This window comes from Diadema setosum, chromosome 6, assembly GCF_964275005.1.
Source record: "Diadema setosum chromosome 6, eeDiaSeto1, whole genome shotgun sequence".
Taxonomy (NCBI): domain Eukaryota; kingdom Metazoa; phylum Echinodermata; class Echinoidea; order Diadematoida; family Diadematidae; genus Diadema; species Diadema setosum.
In genome coordinates this window covers 24,160,281-24,188,192 of record NC_092690.1, presented here as the reverse complement: position 1 = coordinate 24,188,192, position 27,912 = coordinate 24,160,281, and the positions used below count along the sequence as shown (strand labels likewise).

The window sequence follows — 27,912 nt, the reverse complement described above, 5'->3', positions numbered from 1 at the left end:
CAACGTAGGTACCCGGAAGTATGTTTTGTGTTCACCGTACCCACACACTGCTCATCACACAACAACACGTTTTCTCAACTCAAGCTCAGTTTACGACTCGCCAGTAAAATCGCTAGCTGCATTCATTGAATTGCACGGAGAATTGGAAGCCGTGTGCTTTACAAAAAGACGAATTAGTTGAGCGTATGGTTGGAAAAGTTTATCGTCACTAGAGACAACAGTATCGGTACCGGAAAAAACAATCTCATCGTAAAGTAAAGCAAAGGAGATTGAAGTCAAGTCAGATCATGGCTTCAGAAGACGAAGTTGCGTTTCGGTCCATGGTTCGCGCCTCCGGTCTCGGCGAAGTTTGGACCCACACCACCGATCTCGAGAAATTTCGTCAGTACGGCTGGCGTACAACAACCAAAGAAGATTGCTACACACCTAACACACTTGTAGGCAACTGGAACGAGGAGAGATTTGATATAGAGAGGTTACGGGTGCCCAAGAGGTTACCGTCACAGGTATGTAGCTATGAATCTTGATGTCAATTAAGTTGTTAACTGTTTGTTAGTGCTGATAGTGCGAGTTAGCTACCTATCCTGATTCTAGTGTAGTGTTATGTTAGTGTTACATCAGTCATTGATTGATTGATTGATTTATTACTTTATTGTTCACTCTGGAAATTCTTTGTAGAGTTTCTACATTGGATATCATAACAAAATAAACATTCAATACATCACAGGTACACCACAGACATATCACAGAATACGAATGAAACTCACTCATATTAACATATGGTAACGTATGCACCATGATAACATAATACATTACAAATACAAAAGTAAACTTATTTATTTTATTTCATTAACAGATTACTAAAACTAGTTCTATAGGTTCTACAATGGGTCCTATAAGTAGTAGTACTAGTAGTAGTACCGGTACTGTAAATAAGACTTGAATGAAATAATGCGAATGGCTAGTATGACTCTTCTGACCATTGAATGAGTTCCTAACGTACTAAATGCAGTCAGCCAGAATGCGATACAAGCAACCGTTCTATCAATGAAGCACCCCAGGTTAATGAGTTCCATGCTGCAGAACGTTATTGTAACTGAAGAGAGAAAACACAATTATTAGTTGAATGTGTTGTCATGACCTGACTCTGTGGTGCAGTATTATTTATTAGATGTGTCAATTGTCTAGGATTCTAAGACTCCACAGTCCTAGTGGTGTCAAACACATCGACACTGCACATTGAAACCGACACCCCTCTATTTATAGCATTGTGCATTAAGAACGAACTTTCACACGTGAGACTACACGCAGTGGTTTTGCATTTTTCACTGGGGATTTGATGGTGTCCAAACATTACTGAAAAACCCGATAATAAACAAGATCAGCATCAAAGCAATGATACCGTACATTAAATGCACCATTGGAAAAGCATTACAATTATGTACGTGCATTTTACACGTATTGTCAATAGAGGGTAGGGGTGTTTTGGTTTCAAAATTACGGTGCAACTGAGTGTGTCAAAATAACAGCCCACACGTTCAAAGCAGATATCTTGGAGTGTGTACCGCATATAGCATTTCTAATGTGCGCTTGTGAATTCAGAGTATTTTATGTACGTGTGAGTAAAATTTCAGGTAAATTGTGAGATATTTAAAGTATCTGTTAATAGAAAAAAACAGTAGGGTGTTGATGTGTTGGACTCCCAACTATACTACATACTTGCCAACTAGTAAGATTTTATCAGATTCAGTAAGATTTTTTACGTTAGAAATAGCAAAATCAGATTTTCTGTCAGAGAAGTCAGATTTTTAAAAAATATTCAGATATACCTTTCATGTGTATTTTCTGAAGATTTGACCAAAAGTAAGATTTTTAATTCAGTTTACATATAAAATAAGATTTTTGCAATCCACGAGTAAGATATTTCATCTTGAAATGTTGGCAGGTATGATACTAGGGGTTCTACAGCTCATGATGTCACATGCATAGAATGGTATGAAGAAAATATTTTAAAGAAAATTCTATATATTTTCACTTTTCTCGCATAATGAAAGAGCACTTGACTTACCTCTTTCAGAAGGCAGGGGGAATGATATTACCCCTAACACAAACAGTCATCAGTAGCAAGTCAAGAGAATGTGTACTTTTTGTTTTTTTAATGAAAGTTTGTGGATTTCTCGTAACAATTTTTCTTTTATCTTTCTACGCATGTGGCATCATAAACTCTAGTAATCTTCTCATCCAGCAGTGACTATTTATGCAGACACTTTAAATGAAAATTCATAACTTTTGAATGGATTATTCAATTTTCCTCAAACTTTCACTGATGTGGTCTACTGATATTGCTGCATTCACTCAAAACCCATGTACGTAAGGTGAACTTGTCATTAAAATCTCTTTCTCTCTCTCTATAGTAAGGGCAAATGATATGTACATTGTAGTGCTTCCTTTGCTTCTTTTTATCCGTGTCTCCAGTATGACCACTACTTTGACACCACACACAAGGAATCCTATGTGAGCAATCCGAAGGCCGTGCCCAAACATCTACTACATCTGGCAGGTATGTTGCTTGTAAAGTATTGTCTTTTAATGAATGTCTTTCACTACAGCTAGTACTTCCTGGTACATGTATTTAAAAATTGAATGTTAGTCCATATCTTGAGGTATCGTAGAAGGTCAGTACTGTACTGACTGCTTTGATATTCATGCCGTTGTACAAAATTTTTTATACTTCTGTACAGTATCAATTTGTGAATTTCTCTTTAATTCAACAATTTCTGTGTGATGATGATAGTGGATAATGGAAAGACTAAGACTTGCCTTATGTTTATCATTTCAGTACAGTGGACTCCCGTAATAACAAAGTTCTTGGGACCCGCAGTTTTCTTTCGTTATAACCGAACAAATAAACAATGAAAATACATGGAGTGGACAATGTTGCGGCCTGAATTTTTACTTCGTTGTAATAAGAATTTTGTTATAATGGTGTTCGTTATAACGAGAGTGCACTGTATTTGTGTAACAGCTCTAGGTATTCTTTTTGTGAGCAAAGGAATAACAGAAGGGAAGAAGAAAATTGAACAAAAAACACCAACAACATCCATCCTCTCATTTGGGTACCCACATTATACCTGTGTCTGTGCTAATAGTGGGCTATAGCCCATCCTCTCATTTGGGTACCCACATTATACCTGTGTCTGTGCTAATAGTGGGCTATAGCCTTTATATTTTTATTTATTTTGTTGTTGTTGGTACAACTGACTACTTATGGCTGATCAGCCAATTCTGATACTTTAGGGGATTTCTCAACACCAAATGAATCATACAAAAGGAAGTTGAACATGTTCTTTCTAAACGACAACAGCAAAACCACATACTCAGTATCAAAAACACACATTCAGTGCCATAAACAGTACAGACCTATAAAGGTAAATGTAATTGGATGACAAAGAAAAAATAAGGTTTTTGTGTGATGTTAATCAAAAGGGGAAAATTGAATTCTAACACATAAAAAAAGAAGAAAAGATGTTGCATCAGTAATACATTGAATTAGAATTGAACGTGCTAATAATTATCGCAAATATGAATAACCAAGTTCATGTAGATAATGTTTCGGTATTTCTGTTGGTTTGCTTCTTGCAGCACGCGAACCCAGAGCTTACCCTGCATCGCAGCCAGAACTTGATCCCGTCAAAATCAAGGAGCACTACAACTCGTTTGAAACCACATCAAGGGCGTCATACGTGGATCCACGGATAAGGAAGTCACCCGTTGGTGGGGGTGTCCCGCAAGCAGCTGAGGCCAGCCAATGAAATGCGCTGTTCCATATCGCAAAAAAAAAAAAAGGACTTTGAGATTCACCGCAGGATGTGTGAGAAACTGTAGGGAAATGATGAGTGGAACACATCCAACAAAGTATATGTGACAGCATCTATTTTATCCATGTAAGAGCCATGTTGAGTCTGAATAAATTAAGATGAAATACGTGGAATGACTTTATACTGGAAATATGTCTTGATAAATCAAAGAGATTGGAGAAACTGAACAATGACTTTAATATAATAAAGCATATTTTTCACTTGTTTGAAAGTTAGCAGAGCAGACCCTTCTACTTCAAAAACAAAGAAAAAAAAAAGAAAAGAAAAGGAAAAGATAGAGAAACAGAGATGTTGGGTTTGGTGTGGGTAGAAGAAAATTATGGTCATCAGAATGATTGGTAATTGCATAAAATGAGATATTAAGCCACTGTATCTTCAGTCAATGGCATAAATCTATACATTATACAACAGTAGATGCGTGTGTCTTTTTTAGCTTGTTACGTGTACATTTAGCAATCATGGTTTTATGTGCCATAAATAATTATGAAGATCTATGCATGCTAGAAGGGTGCATTTCATATTCAAGAATACAATATCATGCTGAATCAATTGTTGACTGCGGTGATTCCTGCTTTTGGTGGAGGAGAAAACATAAAAGGAAGATACCCCGTTTATTATCATCTCATAATCATGAGATGTGCCTGTAATAAAGTAAGCAGGGGTCACAAAACCGTGGGGGGGGGGTGACCCCTCCTCCCCCCCACCCCCCGCCTCACACACACACTTTTGGCGGGTCTGTAAAAAAAAAGAAAAAAAATGGGGGAAAAAAATTAACACCCCCACTTCCGTAGGCTCTATTCCTAGATCCTTCCTGTTTAAGCAGGTACAGTGTACAACGATGTACATGTATATAAAGCACTGTGCTCCTACCTTGTACACCCCACTGTTACATGTCCCCTGAGTATTAAAGTTCAAAGGATGATTATATAGAATACATGTGTTTGCTTGGAATATGAAACCTATGCAACAATTGTGTGCAGTCTGTAGAAAATAAACAGCATACCCATATTAACAAAGCAGAAGCTTACTGTGTCTGTGTGTATTATAAGGCTGTATATGAAAGATTTGTTTCTATAAATTGTTTCGAGACTATTTTCAAATACTAGATTGTATAAGTCAATGCACTGGTAACTGTTACCAAACATCTCTCTATTTTGTTACGCAACACTTTCCAACTCTGCCATTTCCTACACTTTACCCAGATACTATTGTTTCATGTTTAAGTTAGTCACCATGTTCTTTTGCAGTGGAAATATGTGTCATAAAGATATGTGCCCAGTGCATTCAGATGTTTCATTTATGCCTCTGTTAAACACAATACAAATACATTACAGTGGACTCCCATCCTAACAAAGTCCTCGATCGGGACAAGCAGTTTTCTTTCGTTATATCAAAATTTCATCATAACTGAACGAATGTATGTTAAAACATAGAGCTGATAATGTTGCATTCTGAATTTTTACTTCGTTGTTACAGAAATTTCATTATAACCATGCTCGTTGTAACTGGAGTGCACTGTATACATGTGTTAGTCATCGTGTCCCTTTGCGGCGGAAATATGTGTCATAAAGATACGCACAATGTGCTCAAATGTTTCATTTATTCCTCTGCTAGACACAATACAATCTATGTATTTGACACAATATGTTTCCCCTTGCTTTCTGTATACTTTTCCTGTTCAGTAGCACTGCTGAAAAGCATCCAACTACTGAGTACTGTAAAACTAGAAGGATGTGCGGCATGAAACTTTCACTAATTTTTGCGAACAACACTTTTTGCAGCATGAAACTTTCACAAAATGCCGACCGTGATGGCGTGCAACATTGTTGTACTGGCATTCAATGCATTGTGGAGACAAAAAACTTTCACATGCATTTTAGTTTCGCAATTCTTGGCTCCTCACGAAATTCGCAAAAGTTTCATGCACGCTAAAATTTCTGGTTTTACAGTACTTTGTTTGCTTGTGCTGGCCACCTTTCATGTTTTATTCATTACATACAGAGCTTTGATTTTCTTGTTTTTTATTCTTGTTTTTTTTTTTTTTTCTGGAAGTGTGTTGTCCCAATGACTTTGTTGGTAGATGTGGTGAATATATTATTGTGTCTTTTCCTCAGTTGCAGATAATATATATGAACAAGTTTTGATGGGAGTTTATTCATTTATTTTGTCTTTGAGATAATAGTGAATGCCAGTTTGGTGTTCATTGTTATGGTTTATGGAATCCATTACAGCTTCAAATTGGAGGAGAATTCTGATAGTTTTTGGAGGGATCGAGGGTCAGTGTTTGCTTACATCATAAATACAGATTAATATGTAAATTCTCTGTAGATGGTGATGTGTGTGTGTGTGCATGTGTTCTTGTAAACGACTTCAATTGGGGATATTGTACCGGTAGCATTTCACTCCAGGTAACAGGGGATATACATTTCTTACCGCGCATGTGCCCATTTTTTTTTTTCTTGTATTCAAAGCAGATGAAAAATCGCCCTCTATTAAAAAAGACCCTGGGATGTATAATGCACCTGCTCGTTCTGCATCTTTAGGACCTGTATTATAAGAAGAAGAGTTTAAACGCTATTCAAATGGGGGAATTTGAAGTTTTTACACATATCCTTGATTGTTGTGTATGCATCTAATATAATTTTATGCTACATGAAGCCTAATTTTTACTGAACTGAAGTTAAGTACACGCTTATTAGTTTTTTTTTTTTGGTTTTTGATTTCAATTATATAATCAATTTATCAGAAAAAAAAAGAAATATATATATATATTTTTTTTATTTGCTTTTTTTCCTTTAAAAAAAAGAAAAGAAACAAGTAATGGAATATGCCCAGTTCTTTCAGCAAACTTTCATATCCCCAAGTTGAAGCATTTTACGAGAATGTGTGTGCATGTGTGTGTATGTGTGTCTGTGCATCTGTCTGTCTGTGTGTGCTCTGTTCCAAGTCTCCTTGCACACTGGTAAGAGCTCACTGCTGATGAAGTGAAATATATTCATCATCTCCTTCTTCGTATGGGGCAAAATAAATTTAAGAAAATGAAGCACTTGAATCTTCATCTCTTGAAGTTTCATTTGGCTTTTCATATCAATTTTATACTAGTATGTGGTTGGCTACTCTAGGGCACCATAGCTATATAAATTTTGTTGAATTTGCTGAGCCGTCTTCTGATGAAGAAATACAGATGAAGAAACACTCAATTTTAAGTGAAAACTGCGATTGCTATTGAGATATTTGTGAACAAATATTATCACTCCATATCCTCAACACTTTCACATGGGCTTTTGTAGAAGAATGAAAGAAACAAATACGAGACAAAATACATTGACAAGCAATTCAAAAACTTTAAAGCTCACTGAAATCTAGGATACCATCTTTTTAATACCAGGCTAAGATATTAGCCTTATCTACCTCTGTTCCTGCATGTAGATGTATCTATATGAACGTACAAGTAGTGGTTCCTCCATGGCACAAATATGTATCTTTACACTAATTTTTTCTTTTTTGTTTTGTTCTTGATTTTTGTTTTTTGGTGAGGATCAAAGGGTAGATTAGATGGCTAGGAGGGGAGAGAATATGGGTGAGGAGGAGGAGGGGGGGGGGGGGCAGGGGGAAGGAGGATCATCAAAAAGAACCACCAGTCAGATGATCATTTTTACAGATCTTCAGATGTCTATACAGTGGACTCCTGTTACAACCAAGTCCTTGGGACTGGCAGCTTTCTTTCGTTATAACTGAACAAATAAACAATGAAAGACATGGGGCAGATAATGTTGCGGCCTCATGAACTTTTACTTCGCTGCAACATTAACCGGAATTTCATTATAACTGTATGTTCGTTATAACGGGAGTGCACTATCTATCTATACTATCTATCTGACTATCTATTTTATCTATCTATAAGATATACTATCTTTCTATTTATCTGTAATACTATATATCTATTTATCTATCAATATATATTATGCACACTTGTGCTTACTGTGTTTTACGCACACTATTGACCGATTCTGTGACGCACTATGTGTATTTTTGGCATGGGCAGCGCCATTACGCGGTGTCTCAGCCGACCCCCCCCCCTTCCCACTCCCCACCCCTCTCCCTACATTAGCACGCGCGCAGAATGAAAAACTGATGCATGGTTGCTTTAGCCAATGGACGTCTCGTACTGAGTGCGCGAACCTTTGTTACAAGTGCGCGATAAACATGTTGCCCTGGGGGTGGGGGAGCGGGGGGGGGGGGGGGGGGTCGGCTGAGACACCGCAATTTGAGCTCATGGCTGCGCCCAGTGCCATAAAATGTCTGCTGCCCTCAACGAACCCGAATCGGTCAATACACACACATGAACAACACGCAAACACACACACGCAGACTATATATAATAATATGTAGTACTTATACCAAGTACAAAATTTAATGTTGTTATATATTATATGTTTCACATGATAAGTATTACACTATACATCATGTATTACAGTGCATTGTAATTGCAGTGAAGTTAATGGAAAGGATATGTATGATAATTGGCTGATTGAAATAGTTTGATAACAAAAATATTATCTCAGCCAAAAGCTGAATTAATTGTGACAAATTACATATACATGATGAAACAAAGTAAAATATGCTACTCTTATGGGAGGGAGGTCTCAAGCTATAGTAAGAAAACTATCCACAAGGGACTTATAGGCCAATGTATTTACATTAAAAAAGAACAACTAACAATTAATATCATGTATATAAATACCCTTGGCTCCCTCTCCCTCTCTCTCTCTCTCTCTCACCCTATGAACTATTCATTTCATTACAATATTTTTCTCCAAAATAAACATCATTTTAGTGTAAAATTATATTCTGTCATGTAATAATAATTGTTTTTTTTTTTTTTTTTTTTTTTTTGGTACAAACATGATCTTGACTTATGGCTATTCAACAGTACAAAACCCTGCCGGTCTAGGTTCCAGACCTACTCAATACACAGTGTAGTGACAGTAAAATATGAAATGCGGAAACACAGCCCTGGACAGTATCTAAATTTTTCCTAAGACTTTGGCACCTACCATCATCACCATGATTTTTCTCTTTCTAATGGTAACTGGTCAGTGGTGGAAATTCTTTTTTTTTTATCACGATACGTAACAACAAAATGAATTCATGTACTACCAACTAGTAACTAGTATCCAAAGCTGAATGAATAAAAATTGAAATGCTAGGATATTAGACTACACTATTGCGAAGTACTGTATCGGTACCAGTAATCATTTGCGCAATATCGAAAAACGGGATAAGTGGACGCTGGTGGACTAGACTACTAATACCCCCATCCAATCGCCCTCACACTGCAAACGGCACTCGCACATACTCACACTGCGTACTGCTGTATTCAGACTGCACATAGCGTACGCCAGCAGCCCTCTATGGTCGATCTGCAGCAAAAAGTGTTTGTACAGACGGCCATTTTGAACCTTCTCGACGTGAGTATTGTAAAATTCATCCTGAAAATCCGATGCAATCGTACTAATCATTAAGGGGCCCCGTAGTATGCGATTGCCCCGTAATTACTTAAACACTTATGTATAGGTTGTATGTTGTTTTGTGTCAATATATTCGCTTGAAACGTAAAGAAACGAATGTAAAAATGTCTTGTCCGAAAGCCTCTGGATCGAATCTACCATTGTTTACTCGGGTTGAGCTTTGAACGTTCCGTGTACCACTACTGTACCACTACCAGTACGGCAGAAGATCTATGTTTTTTAGGACGTGGTCCAGACACAAATAGGTCGAGGCCGAAACGTAAATACATTAGAAAATAGGGCTTTACAGTCATGTCTAAAAGTAGCATTACTCTGGACTTGAAAGAGCTAACCGTATCATACTTGAGTGAATCGTTCTAGTGTTGCATGTTGATGGTACACTACAGTTCAGTCATGTTTCCTCGCCCCACAACCACATAGAAACACTCGTCTTGTACACTAGTCGGTCACTGCACCTATGGCATGCCTGTGCAGCTGTGCCCGCTGTGTAACGACGAGTACAGTACACCGCCGCATTGCACTGCAATGCTGCTCTGCAGCTGCACTGCCACTGGCCACTAAGTGCCAGCCAGTGCCATACCAGTGGCCATCAATACATCATCATACATCGTCGGGTGTTCATCATTATCATCGCCAAGTATTAATATTACTTATTATTATCATTATGGCGCTCGCACCTGTTTGTCAAAGACCTCCAAACATGCACAAACTCACTCTCTAACGTTAACCGTTTGGACCCCTCTCTAGAAAATTTTCACTGTTTTCACACTTCAATGCTTGTCAGGATAGAATTATCGGTCGCAGCTAGTTCGCTCTCTGCGAGAACTGCGTTGCACAGGACTCACGAGCAGACAATGCAATGCAGCACGGTGTACAAAACACGTTCACGGCAGCGAGATGTTATAGGAATAACGCATGCCGCGAAGTTGTTTAGCAAGTACTGTACGAGCTGAAATTTTCGCGGTGGTTTTATTTTCGCGAATTTCGCGAATCGCCTTTGAACCGCGAAAATAACAACGCGCAAATAAGTAAGTTCAGTTAGACCCTCGCAACCGCGAAATTAACAACACGCGAAAATTTCCTCCGAGTAGCAATTCGCGAAAATATCTCTACGCGAAAATTTCAGCTCGTACAGTATGCAGTGCACGAGAGGTTTCTTCTGAGCATGTGCACTCCACACGAGCTGGAGGCGAGTGTGGAGTGTGCATGCGAAGAAGAAACCTCGAGTGCACTGCATATCGCTGAACAACGACGGGAAAATGCGTTATTCCTTTTATAAGGTGGCTAAGTAATTTCAAACGCGAGGTGAATATACCTTGTATGAGAAAGAAATAATGAAATAAATCCAATATCAAAGATTTTGAAATTGTACTCACCGTTGGAAAATGGCCCAGAGTAGGCTTTGTCCGAGATTATCCCAGCTTGTGTTGAATACCGTAAAAGTGGATATTTTCGCGTGACTAATTTTTCGCGCTTGGCCGGGTCGGAAGAGTTTGCTTTTATTTTCGCGCTAGTTTCTGGTTGCGCGAAATGCGCGAAAATTTGAACACCGCGAAAATTTCAACCGTGGATTAGACAATTTGGGTGCGCGAAAATCCCACGGGCGTGAAGGGATAGACACTTTTCGCGAATGATCACGTGGTACGCTTTGACCAATCAGCAAGCTGGAAATTACTTAGCCATCTTATAAAACTGAATGTGGCTATCTCACACTCACAGCGATCAGAGCAAGTTCTTCTAGTTCTAGACTATGGTATCCAAAAAGAATACATAAAAATTGTACTTGTTTCGCCTTTCAGCATTGTACTGAGTGGCGGTAGCGACTGAGGATTGACGTTGTTCATGTTTTATGTGTGTGTGTGTGTGTGTGCGTGTATGTGTGTGTGTGTGTGCATGTATGTATGTGTGTGTGTGTGTGCGTGTATGTGTGTGTGTGTGTGCGTGTATGTGTGTGTGTGTGTGTGTGTGTGCATGAAAGAAGATAGTGGAAAAATGTGGTTAAAAGACAAGGGTGTGTCTAAAGCCTTTAAAAAAAGCTAGGAAAGAGCGGAAAAGAAAATGAAAGAAATGACATTAATAAAAAAGCCTGGAAAAATGAAACAAAAGGTTGATAAAAATAGTTCACTGAAAGATAATGGAAGGAAAGAAAGAAGAAAAACTTGCATTATAAAGGAAAACAAGGGGGAAATGGATATGTTTGAAAAGAAAAGAGGAAAGCAAAGAGAAAAATTAGACTAGGTTGAAATCAGAAAAGCACGAGGTAGAATAATAGAATGAGAGATGAATCAAAACTGGATGAAAGCAAAGATGATTAGGAAGGAAAGAGAATTATACAGGTTGAAAAGGAAATGAAGATAGGGATTGATAAGAATGACACATAAGAAAAAAAATACTGGAGAGGATAGAAGGGAAAGACCCTTGTAGTAGTTTGAGGGAAAAACAACGCATGAAGGAAACAAAGAACATTTGGACAGAAAGTATTGTTAAAAAGGAAATTGAGAAAGTTAGACGAGAGGAAAACCACAAAGAAATGATTGGTAAGAAGCAAAGGGAAATTTAGGTATAGATTCTACCTGAAAATGAAAGAAGAAAAGATAGAAAAGAATGAGAAAGATATAAGTGGCAGCACACACTTGCGCACGCGCACAACCGCTTTGTGGCTGTGTGACAACTGTTAACGCAAGACGTGGCCGAGGAAAAGAGAAAAACAAATTCTAGCTTTTCAGTGACACCATAGAAAAAGCCGCTGTGTCGCTATATTCAGACCAAATGATTGACCCTTCGCATGCACTGAACGCACATTGTACTATGTTTATGTACAGAGCAGCATTTCAAGCGATCAAGATTTTCCAATAATTTTCCGACACTTGTAAATACTAAAAAGTGTTAAAGCTTGATGTCAATTTGACTTTGGAGACTCAGATGCAAGTATTTTAGGTTACTGAATAACAAGGGTGAGTTTGTGCATGTTTGGAGGTCATTTGAAGAACATGTGCGAAAGTACACTAGCGCCAATATTATTGGTGACCATGACACAGCATCAGTGTTCTTTGTCATTTGTACTTTTGTTGACACTTATTTGTTTACTGAGCGAATTCCAACTTCAAAGTAATGCAAGCTGCCCATGATTCAACCACAACGCCGTCCAACATTCAACTGCGTGATACATGTAACATTAACATGTGAACGTTACAAACCTAGAATGTAGGGTAAAACCCATAGATCAGTAGGAGTATTCTGTCATTTAAACTTTTCTGCAATATTTGAACTAAAATAACACCTACTGTACAAAATCATATCTACGAGCAATGTATGTTGTATCAAATTTCTTGGTTAAATCTCAATTTTTATTTTCTTTAATACATCATAGAATTTTACAAAATCCCAAATTTATCACTTTGATAATCCCCCAGAATATGGTCAACGCGATCAGAATTCAGTCATGCGATCATATGTGCGTTCAAGGCCACTGAAATTTATGCAGGGCCATACCTTATTGGTGCAAAATTGCATCAGATGTTGTGGCGCCCATTGGTGACCGAATTCTGGCAAGTTGGCATTTGCATTCGACCCTTGTTGACATACAATTTAGTCACTGCATCGACATGTACAGAGATTTTGTTTTCTTTTGCGTTTCTGCGGATACCATCACACTCTGAGCTTGCGATAAGCAAAATTTCTTGCAACAGAATGGCGTATTTCTCAATTGGCGACCCTGACTCTTAAAACTGGGCTTAATTCTCCTGCCCTTTAGAAAAGTTGCGCAGATTCTGCATTTTTGACAAAATTTGGGATTTTGGAGTGATTTTTAGAAGGGACTAAGGGACTTCACTTTCCTGTTGTGAACAACAGTGCCAGTTAGTGAAATGATGTGATTTGCGTGTGTTGTGACAGTAGAACTTGCTGGCTTGTGAATACAGTATTCATCGCATAATCGGGCATCTGATAATCGGGAACCTCGCTTAAACGACATACGCTTCCCAGAAACATTTCCAATGCACGTTATTTTCACTGGATAATCGGGCGGGGACCTCTGATAAACGGGACAATTTTTCTTCAAGCGATCTTTGATTTTGTTGATATTTTACACAAAAAATCTACCAAAATACCACAACAATATTTCAAAGATTCCCTATCAGCTGTTGTTTACATCGAACTTACAAAGCAAGCTTCGGACTGGTGTGTTTTGACTTCCGTCCATCCAGTACACGCACATTTCAGCTCGCTGCCCGCCTTCGCTTTTCTGTACATGTATGGCGAGCTAGATCGCTACATATTGACAACACATGTACAATGTACAGTGCAGTGATCGCGGCAAGTAAACAATCAAGCCGTGATGATTGAATGATAGGACTTTTCATTGACGTTCCCACATCAGTTCTGGGTAATCATTTCCCATGGTCGTGGATATGTATTTATACAGAACGCCCTACGTGTCCAAGAATTTTACGAATGTTTAAGAAAGTGCTAGCTTTTCATCCACATATTTTGTGTTCGAAGAGAGGTGACAGAAGAAGAACCAGTTGCGATTACTCTACAACACTGCGAGAATGCAGGGAGAGCTAGGGGTCGCGCCGCGAGGGGTAGCGGGGTTGTGTATTCATGTACATGTACAGTACGTCAGTATGCATGCGTATGTGTGTGTGTGTGTGTGCACTACATGTACATGTCGTATGCCATTAGTGTATGGTGAGTGCTCATCGCGAAATCGGGCACCTCGCTTAAAGGGGCCGTGTTTGCTACTCCCAACCTGTCCCGATTATGCGATGAATACTGTAGTAATAAGTAACCGAATTCCGGTAGGTGACTGAATATTAGTAGGCTTACCGTACGCTTTTGTGTACGGTCAAACCTTTGCATGGGAGGTCCACCCTGGTGCGGGTGCCAATACCCAAGATACAGGCAAAAGAAAGATGCCCATATTAAATTTGATCATAACGGCATCCAAAGTTTGACCACTGGCTAGAGTACTTTTAATTGCTGCAGGGTGCCTATTTTAGTGTTTGTGGCAGGGACGGTTTCATTCATCAATAAAACAGCTAATGAACATCATGTGTGCTTAATAGTCCCTCTCAACACAAGCAGGAGTTACTCGCAAGTGTTATGGGAAGTGACACCTGATTGGGCCTTTTCATCAATGAATGAAACAGCCCCTGCCTTAAATACAAATGTAGGCACCCTGTAGAAGGCCTGCCGCAAACAGGGTTGTTTTACTATGTACAGCTCCTATGTGTAAAACATACAGATGTATGCTTCTGACTTGTGTGCGGTCAAATTTTGGCTCAGGAGGTTGAACCCTGGTGCGGCAGCTACTGTTCACCACAGGCACCGCTATGGTTGCTTCTGCAATCGTCATTTGGCAATTGCGTGTATGGTGGGAAGGGGGGGAGGGGGGGGGGGGGGCTTCCATCCTTGAGTTTTAACACTGACAGTATTACATGTATTTTAAACTTTCACATCACGTTATTTTCAACTTTCACAATTGCAGTTTTATTTTTATATGGTGCAGTTGGTTGCATACATCAGTTGTGGTTTCAACCCTTTTGTAGCGTAAACAGTTGTTTGGGTTCTTTTTTTTTTTTGGTTTTCATAGTAAAATGTTACTTATGGGCAAATCAAGTCATAGAAAAGAGAAACAAATTACATTGCATAGCAGGTCAATGCTACCGTTGAAAAATTACTCGATTTATGTTTATAAGATCATGAATGAGTCTGTGCACACAAATACATCTGTACATGGTAACAGGACATGCCTTACATACTTGGGCAGATATCAACATTTTTGCATTCTGTCATGATTACGATCTTGATACAAGGTCATACTTTCGGTAGTGTTTATCTCCAGTGCTTTGTTAAGTACATGTACATGTAGCTACACTCTCTGTTTTCTGCACAGAAGCAGCACCACAATTGTACATGTGCTGTTTTATTTTTTTATTTTATTTTTTATTTTTTTAATACTATTTGTGGGGTTCAGTGTGAAAACTAATTTACCAGAGTGAATGTACATGTAGAAGGCAGCATACACATGTACCATAGCATTGCACTTTGTATAATGACATAAAAACAAGCTATTTCATGTGTTTTTGTCTTCTTCTTTTTTTTTTTTCAGAAAGCTGGTTTGATGGCAACCTGCAATAGCTTGATGTCTTGGATGCTTTCTACTGAGTTGACTTTATCTACCTGATGCAACGTTCTCCGTAGCGACGTTTCACATTGCCATTGTTGGAATAGGACACCGAACTGTGATATATCACCTTCCCCGAGCTTTTATACACTGGAAGTTGAAAACTTCCCGTGAATTCTTAGCCGATGAATTGCTGCTGGTTATCTTCCCACCTGGCGGACAATTGACTATTCTTTAATTCCTTACTTGGCCTCTTTAAGAGGTCTCTGTTCATAGCAGAATATATTATTTGTAAAGATTGTTTTATATATTAATGTATATTTGTATATTTGCCAAAGAGACCATTTTTTTTTCTCCCGTTTTGTATGGACAAACTTGAACGGCACTAACTTGCCTTTTTTGTGAAACTGTACTAAACATTTCTGACAACCCATCTCAGGTATTGTGTGTATCTCATGTTGAACTGAAATTTAGTTTCAAACATTTTGATGCAATTTTCATAGAAAAATTATCAAAAAGTAAAAAAAAAAAAAAATTAGCTGATGCAGCGAATCACTTTGAATCTGTGAAACTCGATGCAACAGAGAGAGACGCTCTTCTAACAAAAACAGTGGAAAAAGACACTTAATATTGCCATGGCAACCGCTGCACCACAACTCAACAGAATGATGAATAACAATCATGGGGCAAGGAGCCCAAACAGAGGCCCCGGCCAGAACAATGACTCTCGAAGGAGCGACGGGCACGGCCAGCAGAGGGACAGACAAGGTCCCCACAGAGACGGACCCGGGGGCTACCACAGGGAGGGGTCGGGCCACCAGCGGGATGGCGGCCACAGAGGAGGGGGCTACCAAGGCAGACAGTATTCAAGGCAGAAGGACGTTGAAAAGACGACGGCAAAACAAACTCCACAGCCTAAGCCTGCACCTATTGACATGGAGTAAGTATCCTGCACAGACTAAAATAGAATTGCTGTGTGGTGCGAAAAGAATCCACTATATTGGTATGTCAATCTTGCGGCTTTCTTTTGCCAAAAGAATTGAAATTTTATTTAATTCAATTTTTACCAGTAACCACTGCCATGGAATCCATATTTGTTCCAAAGAATCATCATAAGAAGTTGTGGTTGTTGAAGAGTGTTGGAAAATGAGGTCCTGATCATGAGCAAAAGGTAATGTAGTCAAAGACTGTGTTTTCACATAGCCTCATTGTGCCTGACTGTTAAAATCTAACAGTGTAATGACGTGGCTAAGCAGGGATGGATAGCCTTGTGATCAAGTCATGTAATTACCCAGCTCCATGGGATCAGGTAGGTGCATGTACAGTGTATATCATGCTCTTCCTTTTAGGTCACATGGACATAGGAAAATTGGTTTTGAAATGACTGAGCTTTCCAAAAACAAAGTAAAACAAAAGCAATCCTATTAAAAATTAAAGACCTGTAAGACCTACGTTTTGTTAGGATCACTTCATTTTGGATATCTAGGCCATTTCAAGACCAATTTTCATCAAATAAACTTTGAATTCTTCTTAGAATTATATGCTCTTTCATATGAATTTCATCAGCTGTTTCTCATTATCTAAAAAACAAAATATTGATTATTTAAAAAAAAAAAAACTATTACAAAGTCCCATCCCATCCAAAACTGTAACCATCCCATCAATGTTTATATCTCATGTGTTCACGCTGGCTGTGTTTCTTTTCAGTGACCCCGACTGGAAGACAAAGCTTCAGGTCCCAGAGAAAGACAGGAGAATAAAAACAACAGTAAGCAAAAGTATACTGTAAAATCAGAAATATTAACCGTCAGGTGAGAATGGTACGGGCGTTATGTTGCCACTAAAGCCACAGTGTTCAAGGCACCTTAATGCCTTTCCAGGGGTCGCACTGAACTTTTTTATTAACTAGCCAGGCGGACTACTTAGAATCAATTTTAACACTGAAGCAATATTTTGGCTAGCCAGACGGACTAGTAACTTCAGAATCTTATGATTTTTAGCTAGTCCGACATGATTTTGGGTGGCCAATGGCCAGCGGACCATCGCCAATTTCGAACCCTGTTTTCTTATTCTCACCCGCCAATTTGCTGCAAAAATTTTTTGTGAATTGGAGCTGACAGCCTTTTTTTAGACATTAACTTTTCGCAAAGTGCCACTGGTATTCAATGCATGCTTCTGGCATAGACAAGAATATTCACATGCATTATAATTTCACGAATCTTGGCTCCTCGCGAAATTTGCAAAGATTTCATGCACACAAAACTTTCTGTTTTTACAGTACGGTAAGCAGAGATGCTAAATGTTACTTTTTTTTGGGGGGGGGGTGGGGGTTATCGCCAATGTACTGCAGCTTTCACGAAAAATAATGCTACAAAATCGTCGCTCATGGAAGGGACGCTTGTGAGCCCATTGACCTCAAGACGGCAATTGATAAAGATTTTACTCCTCTCCACAAAATAATAGAGCTGTATTAGTCTTAGATATGAGAGTGTCTGTGGTAATCAAGGCATCGTGTATAAAACTCTGACTTTCAATTAGAGGCCGAATCCTGTCAAAGTGCCTCCGGTCCTTGGACAAGATTTTTTACCCACTACAGACTTAATGTCCCTTTCGAAGCAGGGTACCTGCCATACTAGTGTAAGGTAATGAAAATGTCAGAGCTGTCTGGTAGAGCAGTAATAGTTATGAAGAGGCGGCCCTGTATAAAAAAGACCGTAATAATGTAATATGAATCAGAAATTTATTCTGCTGAGTTGATGCATGCATACTGTCTCGTAGAAAAAAAAAAAAAAACAAAAAAATTTGAAACCAGTGCGAAATGGATGTAACCCAAGCCATCTGAATTGCATTCGCCAACCTCCAGGATGTCACAAACACAAAAGGCAACGAATTTGAAGACTATTGTCTGAGCCGTGCGCTGCTCATGGGCATCTTTGAGAAGGGCTGGGAGAAACCCTCCCCGATCCAGGAGGAGAGCATCCCCATCGCCCTGACTGGGCGCGACATCATGGCCAGGGCCAAGAACGGCACCGGGAAAACGGGCGCCTACACCATACCCCTCCTCGAGAAGATCAACCCAGAAAACGACGTTATACAAGGTCAGTGTAACAGCACAGAACCTCTTTTGTGCATTAGAGAATGAGACACAAAGATGTGTAACTTTAAAATGAAACAGCAGAAGATCTTTCATCTTGAATGTTAACCTGTTGAGGACAGGCTGATTTTACTACGACAGGCATTTCCCATAGACAATTGCCCGAGTATACTCGGGACTCGTCCTCAATGGGTTAATGATGAACACATTGTTTTGTAGTCTTGATATGTATTGCGCTTGGTTGTGCAGAGGGATTATACGACACCTTTTTGTTTGAAGAATGGCCTCTTAAAAACAATCTCTTGTTTCGCAAATTTTGCAGTTTTTACAATGCATCAGCAGACCTGATAAATTTGAAATTGAAGTTACAACATCTTAAAAGCAATAATAACAGCAAAACAAGTACTTTCTTGCCCCAGTGTTGCTGGCCATTGTTGATCCATCAATGAAATCAGTGTCAAAGTGGGCATACAGAAAAGTCTCCAAACCTGACTAGCTTGACTGGACATTACTATGGTATGTTCGGTCATGGACAGGAGGAGACACATTTTTTAACACTTGTTAGATAGTTTCTGTAAGTCACAGAAATTTCACTTTGTGCAGAGCACATCTTAGAGATCAATGGCAGTGTGCTTAAAGAGTTGTGGGTACCACAACATTTTCTGCTAGATTTCTACAAGAATTTTGATTGTTTGCAAACATGTGCCATTAGAATGGCAGCAGTTTGATAACCGAACTTCTGGCCTGAAAGTTTTTTTTTTTTTTTTTCCAAATACATGTATATAGCCGTATCAATGATATCTTCTGTGAGGCGAGTATGAAAACATCAACATTTTGTGATGTTTTTTCTTGTGCTTTTTACACTACATGTCTAGAACAGACTGTAGCTGTAATGTTGGAATGAAAAATGTGGGCTTATTTTGATAATTTAGCCACCTTAACTGGAAGAACAAAAATGCTATTGAATTACCCAAAGGCCATGTCTATCCAAGAAATTGTAGTGTCTTGAGGATGTTTGCAATAACTCCTGCAGTTTTCATGCTGTCTAAATACCTATATTTACAAAATGGAAAACAGAACTCAAAAAGCATGATAGATAATGGAAGAAGATCAAAAAAGAGAAATGACCCTGTGATAGTCACAGATATTTGTGATGGAAATGTATATGGAGGAAAGGAAAACTGACAATGAATATTGTGGAAAAGGTGAGCTCTGATAACCGAGTATGGTAAAAAAGGGAAGCTCTGACGAATAGATGTGGTCAAAAAAGAAGTGACGGAATGAATATAGTAGAAAAGGAAAGCTCTGAAGAAAGAATATGGTAGGACAGGAAAATGAGTCCAGTCAACAAGGATTGCTTCAAAATGAGTTTGCTGCTTCTTGTTTATCTACCAGCTCTGATCTTAGTCCCCACGAGAGAACTGGCCCTGCAGACCAGCCAAATCTGCAAGCAGCTGTCCAAGCACACCGGCCACAGGGTCATGGTCACGACGGGCGGGACCAGTCTCCGAGACGACATCTTGAGGCTCGAAGAGCCAGGTAAGGCCAGTATGACCAGTGTGAAAAATGGGATTGTGTTTGAGGCAGCCTGAAATTATGTCACATCATATCAACCAATTGTGCTTTCCAATCAGCAGATGAACAAGAATAAAAAGGTCTTCACTTGTAGCCTGACAAGCGAAAAAAAAAAGGGTGCTCAAATTCTATGCTCTCAATTGTTGTGCTTAATCAGCTTGCAAACAACACACAAAAAAAGTCTTTACAGCATTTTACTGTTGATTTTATCGACAAATCTGCTGACAAACTCATAAACAAACCCCCCAAAAGTACACAGTACACAAAATGCATGGTGATTTCCTTCCTGTGAACAATCATGCTAGAATTATGCTACAAACAGACAAATTATGCCTAGCATAATGCTAGGTGGTGAAGCATAAGAAACTATTCCAGAAAGCATACGTGTAGTTATGCCAACTCTGGCAACGTAAAGTAAGGCTGGCAGGATGCTGTGTCTGTGGTGGTCACATGGCACCCTTTTCTGTCCCCCCCCCCCCCCCCCCTTACCTCGGAGTCCAGTCTGCTGTTCCTGGGTGAGCTCTGTACAGCTGAAAGTGATTGTGTGTGCACTGATATTCTGTGATCAGCATTATCACCTCAGGAATTCACACAAGGCATACTTGTACTGCAATTCTGGCATGTTGTGATTTGAATGAAAATATTTCTAATACATAGTACATTCACGCAGATTTGAACTTTGCAGGCATGTCTTGCTATACAGTGGTATGTTTAATTGACCAGATATCTCTTACAGGGATTACTTGAGGCAGTGTGTGATAGTTTTCATGTCAGCATCAAAATCTTGTGCAGTGTTTTGAAAATCTGTAAAAGCAAATTCAAGGTTTGAATACCCTCTTGCTTCCTCAATACATGTTCCGTTAAATTTCTTTACAGAACAAACATTTTACCGACAAACATTTTTAGTATGTGCTGGATAGTACAATGTAAGAGTACAGCCTGTCTCATGTGATGCACCAATCTCTTAAACACTGCTGTCACTGTCTGCTCCCAACAGTTCATTTGGTCATTGCTACACCCGGTCGTATTCTCGATCTCATGAAGCAGAGCATTGCAAAGATGGACAAATGCAGCGCACTGGTGCTAGATGAGGTGAGATTCTCGTCCCTTCATTGAGGGCAGTATGACCCTTCCTTTCTTTCTTCAGTTGACATCAGATATAAAGAGCTTAGCCACTTGACAGCAGCAAGATGTTTCATATGCGGAACACATGTGCTGAGGGTTATTCGACCCAAACTCAAGTCCATGCTATCAAATTACATAGTTTTATACATGAATGATAAATCAACGTACTTCAAGTATTCAATTTCATCTAAATATATCTCATTCATTGTCAAAAAGCTCTACAGATCTTCTGTCAAGTTTTCACTCCTTTCATCAAGCACGTTCACTATGTGAGTCCCAAGTTGTAACCTTGACGCTGTACTTCATCATAGGTTTGCAAAGACACAGAAAGCCTCTTTCTCACATCCAGTTTGGACCACAGCTGACACAACCTAAAAGTTGTTAAAATAATGTGTGGGTTGAGTTTGGGAAATTCTGTGTTTCTGTGTTCCAAAATGATTTATACAAATTAAACGTGCTCTGAACAAACCTCATGGATTTATCCATAACATGCTATGTGCAAGCTGGTTGAGAGACCCTTTGATACCCCAGGCTCTTGTTTAAGACTGATCAGTAGGTGGCCCCACCAGCCACTAAGATGTCTTCCGCACATGTTTGTGTTCCACAGGCTGATAAGCTGCTGTCCAAGGACTTCAAGAATATGCTAGATGACATTATCAGTTACCTTCCGCAAGATAGGCAGATCATGCTCTACTCAGCCACCTTCCCAATCACTGTCAAGAACTTCATGGTAAGCCAACTTTCTTTCTCTCTCTCTTGCATGAATCTAGTCACCTTTCTGGATTTTGATCCCAACTTTCCAGTGTTGACATGTATTTAAAATCAAAGCATACTCCGTGCAGCAAAGTTTTATTGTCGACAACCTCAATGTTTGCTGTAGGTGTGCCTTGGGATCTGTTTGACCGTCCATTCATGAATGGTGGAGAAATGATCTCCAGCAGTCAAAATGTTAGAGCATGAGGAAGCATGCACATTGGAATAGTTCATGCCAAAGGAACATAAAACAGTTGTGAAATGTGTTGTATTCTGTTTGGCAGTCTGTAGTTGCAGGTCAGGTATCCTCAAGCACATTGTCATGGGAATGATAATGGGACAAATGTATGATAATATCTTGCACTTACATGAGCATTTAATGTAGTTGACCTGTAACAAGAGTTACATAAGACGTAGAAATGTATTTAACGCAGAAAGCTGGTTTTTGCCTTGCAGGACAGGGCTGCTGTCTGTTTAAAGTGTACTGATACCTTGAGTAGTGTGTTTGCTATATTTGTAGAATATACTTGAGACATGCCCTCTGCAAAATATAAACATTTTTTTATCACTTTGATTTTTTTATTTATTGCAGTTTAAATCGTAAATTTCAAAGAGTATACAAAGGCAAAAATGACTTGAAATAGACTACTCGATCACCCGATTCTTTCAATCGAATGATTGCGCTATCGATATTTTCTTTCAAATTTGTCTTGAATGATGGTAATATGCACGCGCACATGTGTTTAGCTTGCTAACCGATCGACATGGAATCCCGATATTATTCGTAAAAACGTATGCATTTAGCTAAAACATGCACACATCAGTACTGGCCCTTACGGAGCAGAACTTGAATGCACGCATGGCGTATACAGTAACTTTCTCAAGTTGTGACCGTCTGTGTTGGATGAGAGCTTTTCTCCTGTGGGAGCAGAGCAAAACATTGACCTCTGTGAATTCACTGTCCTCGATAGTGTCAAGGTAAGGGTCTGGGGTATTTGTCCAGGAGGTGATTGCCCTAGAACAGAGCGAAACATTGACTCCTGTGAATTAACTCTCTTTCTTGACAGGACCGCTACCTGACCAAGGCCTATGAAATCAACCTGATGCAGGAGCTAACCCTCAAGGGTATCACTCAGTATTATGCATTTGTTGAGGAGAGACAAAAAGTTCACTGCCTTAACACGCTCTTCTCAAAGGTAAGTTAAAAACCCTTTGTGTGCTTTGAGTCTTGATTGGCACAGAAAACCCCATAGCATTGTACATGCTGTCCAAATGTCCCTGGAACAGAAAGGGTTAACTCCATGTAGCTGTGAAGTTGCTTCGTGTTAAAGCTTCATCCTTTTGCCCCTAAGCCAACCATGCTAATAGCTTATATTACCTTTTCCATGTTTAGTCCACTGGAAGAATATTCAATTGTGAGGTGTAAACACGACAAATGCTTTATTAAAGGAAAATGATTTCTGTGTGTTCACTTTATCTACTTTTACACTGTGTAATATCCTTTTCATGAGAAAGCGATGAGTATTATCATTCTGTAAAGTTTGCAAGTATGTTTCCAATGCTGACCTATTATAAAGGCTGTAATGTTTCTTTTGCTCATTTTGTTGCTCAAAATCTCCAGTTGCAAATCAACCAAGCGATAATCTTCTGCAATACCACCCAGCGTGTGGAGCTGCTTGCCAAGAAGATCACCGAGCTGGGCTACTCTTGCTACTACATCCACTCCCGCATGCAGCAGGAGCATCGTAACAGGGTGTTCCACGACTTCCGCAACGGGGCCTGCAGGAACCTGGTGTGCACAGGTGAGCCGGGATTCTTCAACCTACCGCCATGTGGCGATAGTTCTGTGGGAGTTGAGGCTAATCCCCCTGGTGCTATGTTTGCTTGTGTACATGTACGACATTTTGATGGGATGACACATGCTGTAGGTATAAGATACCATTGATGTAGCACAGACCTATCAGCTAACATCTTGGTGTTACACATTGTGATGCTCATATATGTATTTGTATTGATGAGTATATAACAATGCTCTGGATGAACTACATTGTCCACATTGTACTTAAAGTTATTAAAGGGGTTGTGAGTGAGATGTAATAGTACTCCAATAGGACTACACATTTGGCACTTTCCGCTGACAGATAAGGAGTAGTTTTCATGTTTCATACTGTGTAAATTGTTTAGTCCATCTCTGCTGCAGATGTATTTACATGTGGTACAGTGCATTCCCCTTATAAGGAACACAGTTAAAACAAAATTCCTGTTACAACAAAGTAAAAATTCAGGCCATAGCATTATCTGCTCTATGTATTTTTGTTGTTTATTTGTTCGGTTTCAACAAAATTTGGATATAACGAAAGAAAACTGCCGGTCCCGAGGATTTTGTTATGGCAGGAGTCCACTGTACTACACACTAGGTGATGTTGCAGCTAAGATGTTATGAGTATTATTCATGTCTGTGTGATATTTGTGTCATTGTCTCTCCCATTTCCACTTGCAGATCTGTTTACGCGTGGTATTGACATCCAGTCGGTCAACGTCGTCATCAACTTCGACTTCCCGCGCGTTGCGGAGACCTACCTCCATCGCATCGGTCGCTCGGGCCGCTACGGCCACATGGGTCTGGCCATCAACATGATCACCCGCGACGACCGCATCTCCATGTACGTGATTGAGAAGGAGCTGAGCACCAAGATCCAGCCCTTCCCCTGCAAGGAGCCAGTGGATAAGAGGCTGTACGTGGCTGAGTACCAGACAGAGGAGGAGCTAGCGGACGGGGGTATCTAAAGTGCGTTGTGAAATGCAAAGGTCCTCCCCGAAACTTCACTTGAAAGAAACAAAGCAAAACTAAACAAGGGGGGTTGGGGGTTTTATATGATGAACCGCAAATTTGATAATGGAGACAAAAGCGCGAGTAGCATCTGCAGTGACAGGGGATTGGAAAGCTGCCGTGTTTCCTTCTGAGGTTTGAGAGTACAGCATGGCGCACAAGTTTTCTGTGGAATGCCGTGACAGTGATGTCAGATGATAAAAACCAGAGATGCGTTACATGTGCCACATTTTTCCTGGCATTTTGGAAGGTTCAAGAAGTTGATCAGCGGCGATGAATCACGAGCACATACTTTCCGCTTCTCCTGTTTTGTATACCACTCCGTTGAGAGGGAACTCTTCTTTTTTTTTTTTGTTCAGATCGTAAGCCAGGATGGAAGTGAAAATAGGAGATTGATTTGAGCGAACCTTGTGCAATTTCTACAGATTTCTTTTTAAATTTGCTTTAAAAAATGTGTATGATTCAAAGGGAAACTGTAAAGAACTTCTGACGTCTTGGCTGTCCTAGTGCTGTACACTGAGATACAAGTATATGATATTTCAGTGTAACCTCGCAAGAAGTGTTATTTTACCACAAGATATCTTTTCTAAAAAAGACAATGACAAACAAACAAAAAAAGTTACTGTGATGTCCTTTGCGAAGAGAGGAAAAAAAAAACAACAACAAAAAGTGTGCCTTTCTACCAATCAGTGACACAAAATATGACAATTGTACAATATATTGAATGCCAGAAAGAAAGTCATGAAGACACAAATGGATGGCTAGTTTTTTGTCAGAATGTTTTGGTCTGTGAATTGTAGCGGGGGAGCTAGAGGAAAGTGTGAAGGACTAAGAATTTAGACATGACTTCTCTGTCCATAGCCAGAGTTTATGGATGTTAGTTTTGATTTCTAGTGTTACGTTGAGAAGCTTCGACGCAGATTTGCCACTGACTTAGTTTTGCTTTTGTTTTGTGTCTTGCTTAAAAAAAAGATGCTTTTACAGGAAAAAGTCCTCTTTGTAGCGTTCGCAAGTTTTGCTTGTTCTTCCATGTCATGTGGCATCTAGAAAGATCACACTGTCCATTGTCAGGAAAAAAAAACGAGAGAAGAAAATGAGATTCAGTAGAGGAGATAACACGTCGCACAAAGTATTTGTTGAGTGAAAAAAAAAAGAGAAGATCCTCACTGGTACAGCAAGTAAAGGGCAGAAGATCTGTTTTCTTTCTATGCCATCCGCAAACCATATTAACGGCAGTGATATTGGCTCTCGAGGCCATGAAAATGAAAAGTTCAAATGAGTGGATGCCACATGTTGCCTACCTAATTTCATCTGTGGTTGTTTTTTTTTTTTTTGGGGGGGGGGGATGCATGACTTCTAAAGGCGCAAATCACACTTTCCTCATAACATTCCTTCTGCGTTCACAGCACCAGTAATTTCTGTATAGTTCTTTTTGATTTTTGCTTAGTTGTCATTCATTTTTTCCTTTGAACATGGGCATCAATCCAAATTTTTACGCGATAGGAAAACAGCGTAACTACGATCAGTAAGTGTACCCATAGATACCGGGGGCTGGTAAGTGTGTGAATCCGTTTGTCTAGGGTCGTCTTTATTCGTGTGTGTGCTAGGACAAATGGAAGCATCGGTCGCGAGATCGTGCGATTCTCTCCTCTCCAGTTGAAACATGGTATGATGCTGCCCAAAGAAGTGGCGGGCATAGACAACTAATTGAGGGAGACCAGCATGATGGAGATCACGCTGATTTTGATCAAAGAGGGCGTACAGGGGCGCTGTAGTGCATACTTGTATTGATGGGCAACCGAAGATGCTGAGGTTATAGGACTGCAGAGTAGAGCTCATTAATGGGACTTTGCATTGCCATCCAGTTTGCAGGGGCCCTTACTCTGTATGACGCAAAGAGAGAGAAAAGGGTCTAAGTCTTCATTGTACGTAGCACGTTGGTGTTCTGGAACACACATTGGTGCACATGCTGGCATTTAGTGTGCATTATAGACGTGCGGGCATGGTTGTGTGGGGCGTGTGTGTGTGTATGTGTGAGAGAGAGTATGTAAGTGTGAGTGATTGTGTGTATGTGTCTCTGTGTGTGTGTGTGTGTATATGTGTGTTGGGGGGGGGGGGGGGTTGTTGATAGTGTGAGAGTGTAAGTGTGAGCTATGTTCGGCCATTCCTTTCTGTTTATTCAGCCCAGAAATCTGTGAGAAGCGCACACCGCACCTGAACGTTTTTGAAAGTGTTCCGAATTTTTGTTGTGGACACTAATATATTCAATGGTTTTTTCCCCCTTCGTTTTACCCCTTTCTGTACATCCCCTGCTGTGTCATGCTGTGTCATTTGTTTGTTTGTTTGTTTGTTTGTTTGTTTGTATGATGTCATCTGTTTGGGGAATATTGACCCTGGGGGAAAGTTTGGTATGCACAAGTATCATGCCCAGTTGATGGCAGAAATGTGACAGGAAGATCTTCAGAAGGTCGGTGCAAAGAGATGGTATTGTTCAGCGTGCCAAGAACATTCCAGTCGTCTGCAGAAAGCCCTTGCCGGAAAAAACAAAAAGACAAAAAAAAAAAGAAGAAGAAATAGAAAGCAGTTCATTACGTCCATTCAGCAAAACGGCTTGTGCAATAACGATCAGTTTTCAACCATGATCTTCAAATGCATGAATAGAGAAAAAGACCACAAAAAAAAAGGAGCATAGACAATAATATAAGGAATGGGACAAGACTTTGTGAGCTGAGGCTGACCCTAAGAGAGGAGGAGAAATGATCACTGCTTGATGTACTATCATGCTGCAACAAGAAAAAAATCGCCGAAAAACCCATGGAAGCAGAGAAAAAATGATTTGCTGCATGTTGCAGCCAAAGTAGCGTGTCTCTGCCAGTGTGATGGTGCGAGTTTGAAACGACGACAGCACGTCTGGGAAATACGATAATTTGAGCCACGGAACGAGGGGAAAGAGATACCACAATGCCAGCACCCTGGAGACGGGAAAATTGATTGGAATT

The 27,912-nt window shown here is 39.7% G+C and overlaps 2 protein-coding genes across 2 annotated transcripts; both read left to right on the top strand.

Annotated features, from left to right (window-relative positions):
• The first annotated feature begins 63 nt into the window (after positions 1-63).
• LOC140230030 (cilia- and flagella-associated protein 68-like) lies at positions 64-6,004 on the top strand. Its single transcript, XM_072310234.1, has 3 exons — positions 64-506; positions 2,476-2,560; positions 3,643-6,004. The coding sequence occupies exons 1-3, from the start codon at positions 288-290 to the stop codon at positions 3,810-3,812; spliced, it is 474 nt and encodes a 157-aa protein (XP_072166335.1). The 5' UTR covers positions 64-287; the 3' UTR covers positions 3,813-6,004.
• Positions 6,005-9,327: 3,323 nt separating this feature from the next.
• Positions 9,328-26,990, top strand: LOC140230029 (ATP-dependent RNA helicase cgh-1-like). The gene is made up of 10 exons (XM_072310233.1): positions 9,328-9,349; positions 15,522-16,476; positions 17,244-17,304; positions 18,400-18,634; positions 20,026-20,169; positions 21,203-21,297; positions 21,938-22,060; positions 23,151-23,279; positions 23,705-23,885; positions 24,584-26,990. The coding sequence occupies exons 2-10, from the start codon at positions 16,172-16,174 to the stop codon at positions 24,868-24,870; spliced, it is 1,560 nt and encodes a 519-aa protein (XP_072166334.1). The 5' UTR covers positions 9,328-9,349; positions 15,522-16,171; the 3' UTR covers positions 24,871-26,990.
• Positions 26,991-27,912: the final 922 nt, after the last annotated feature.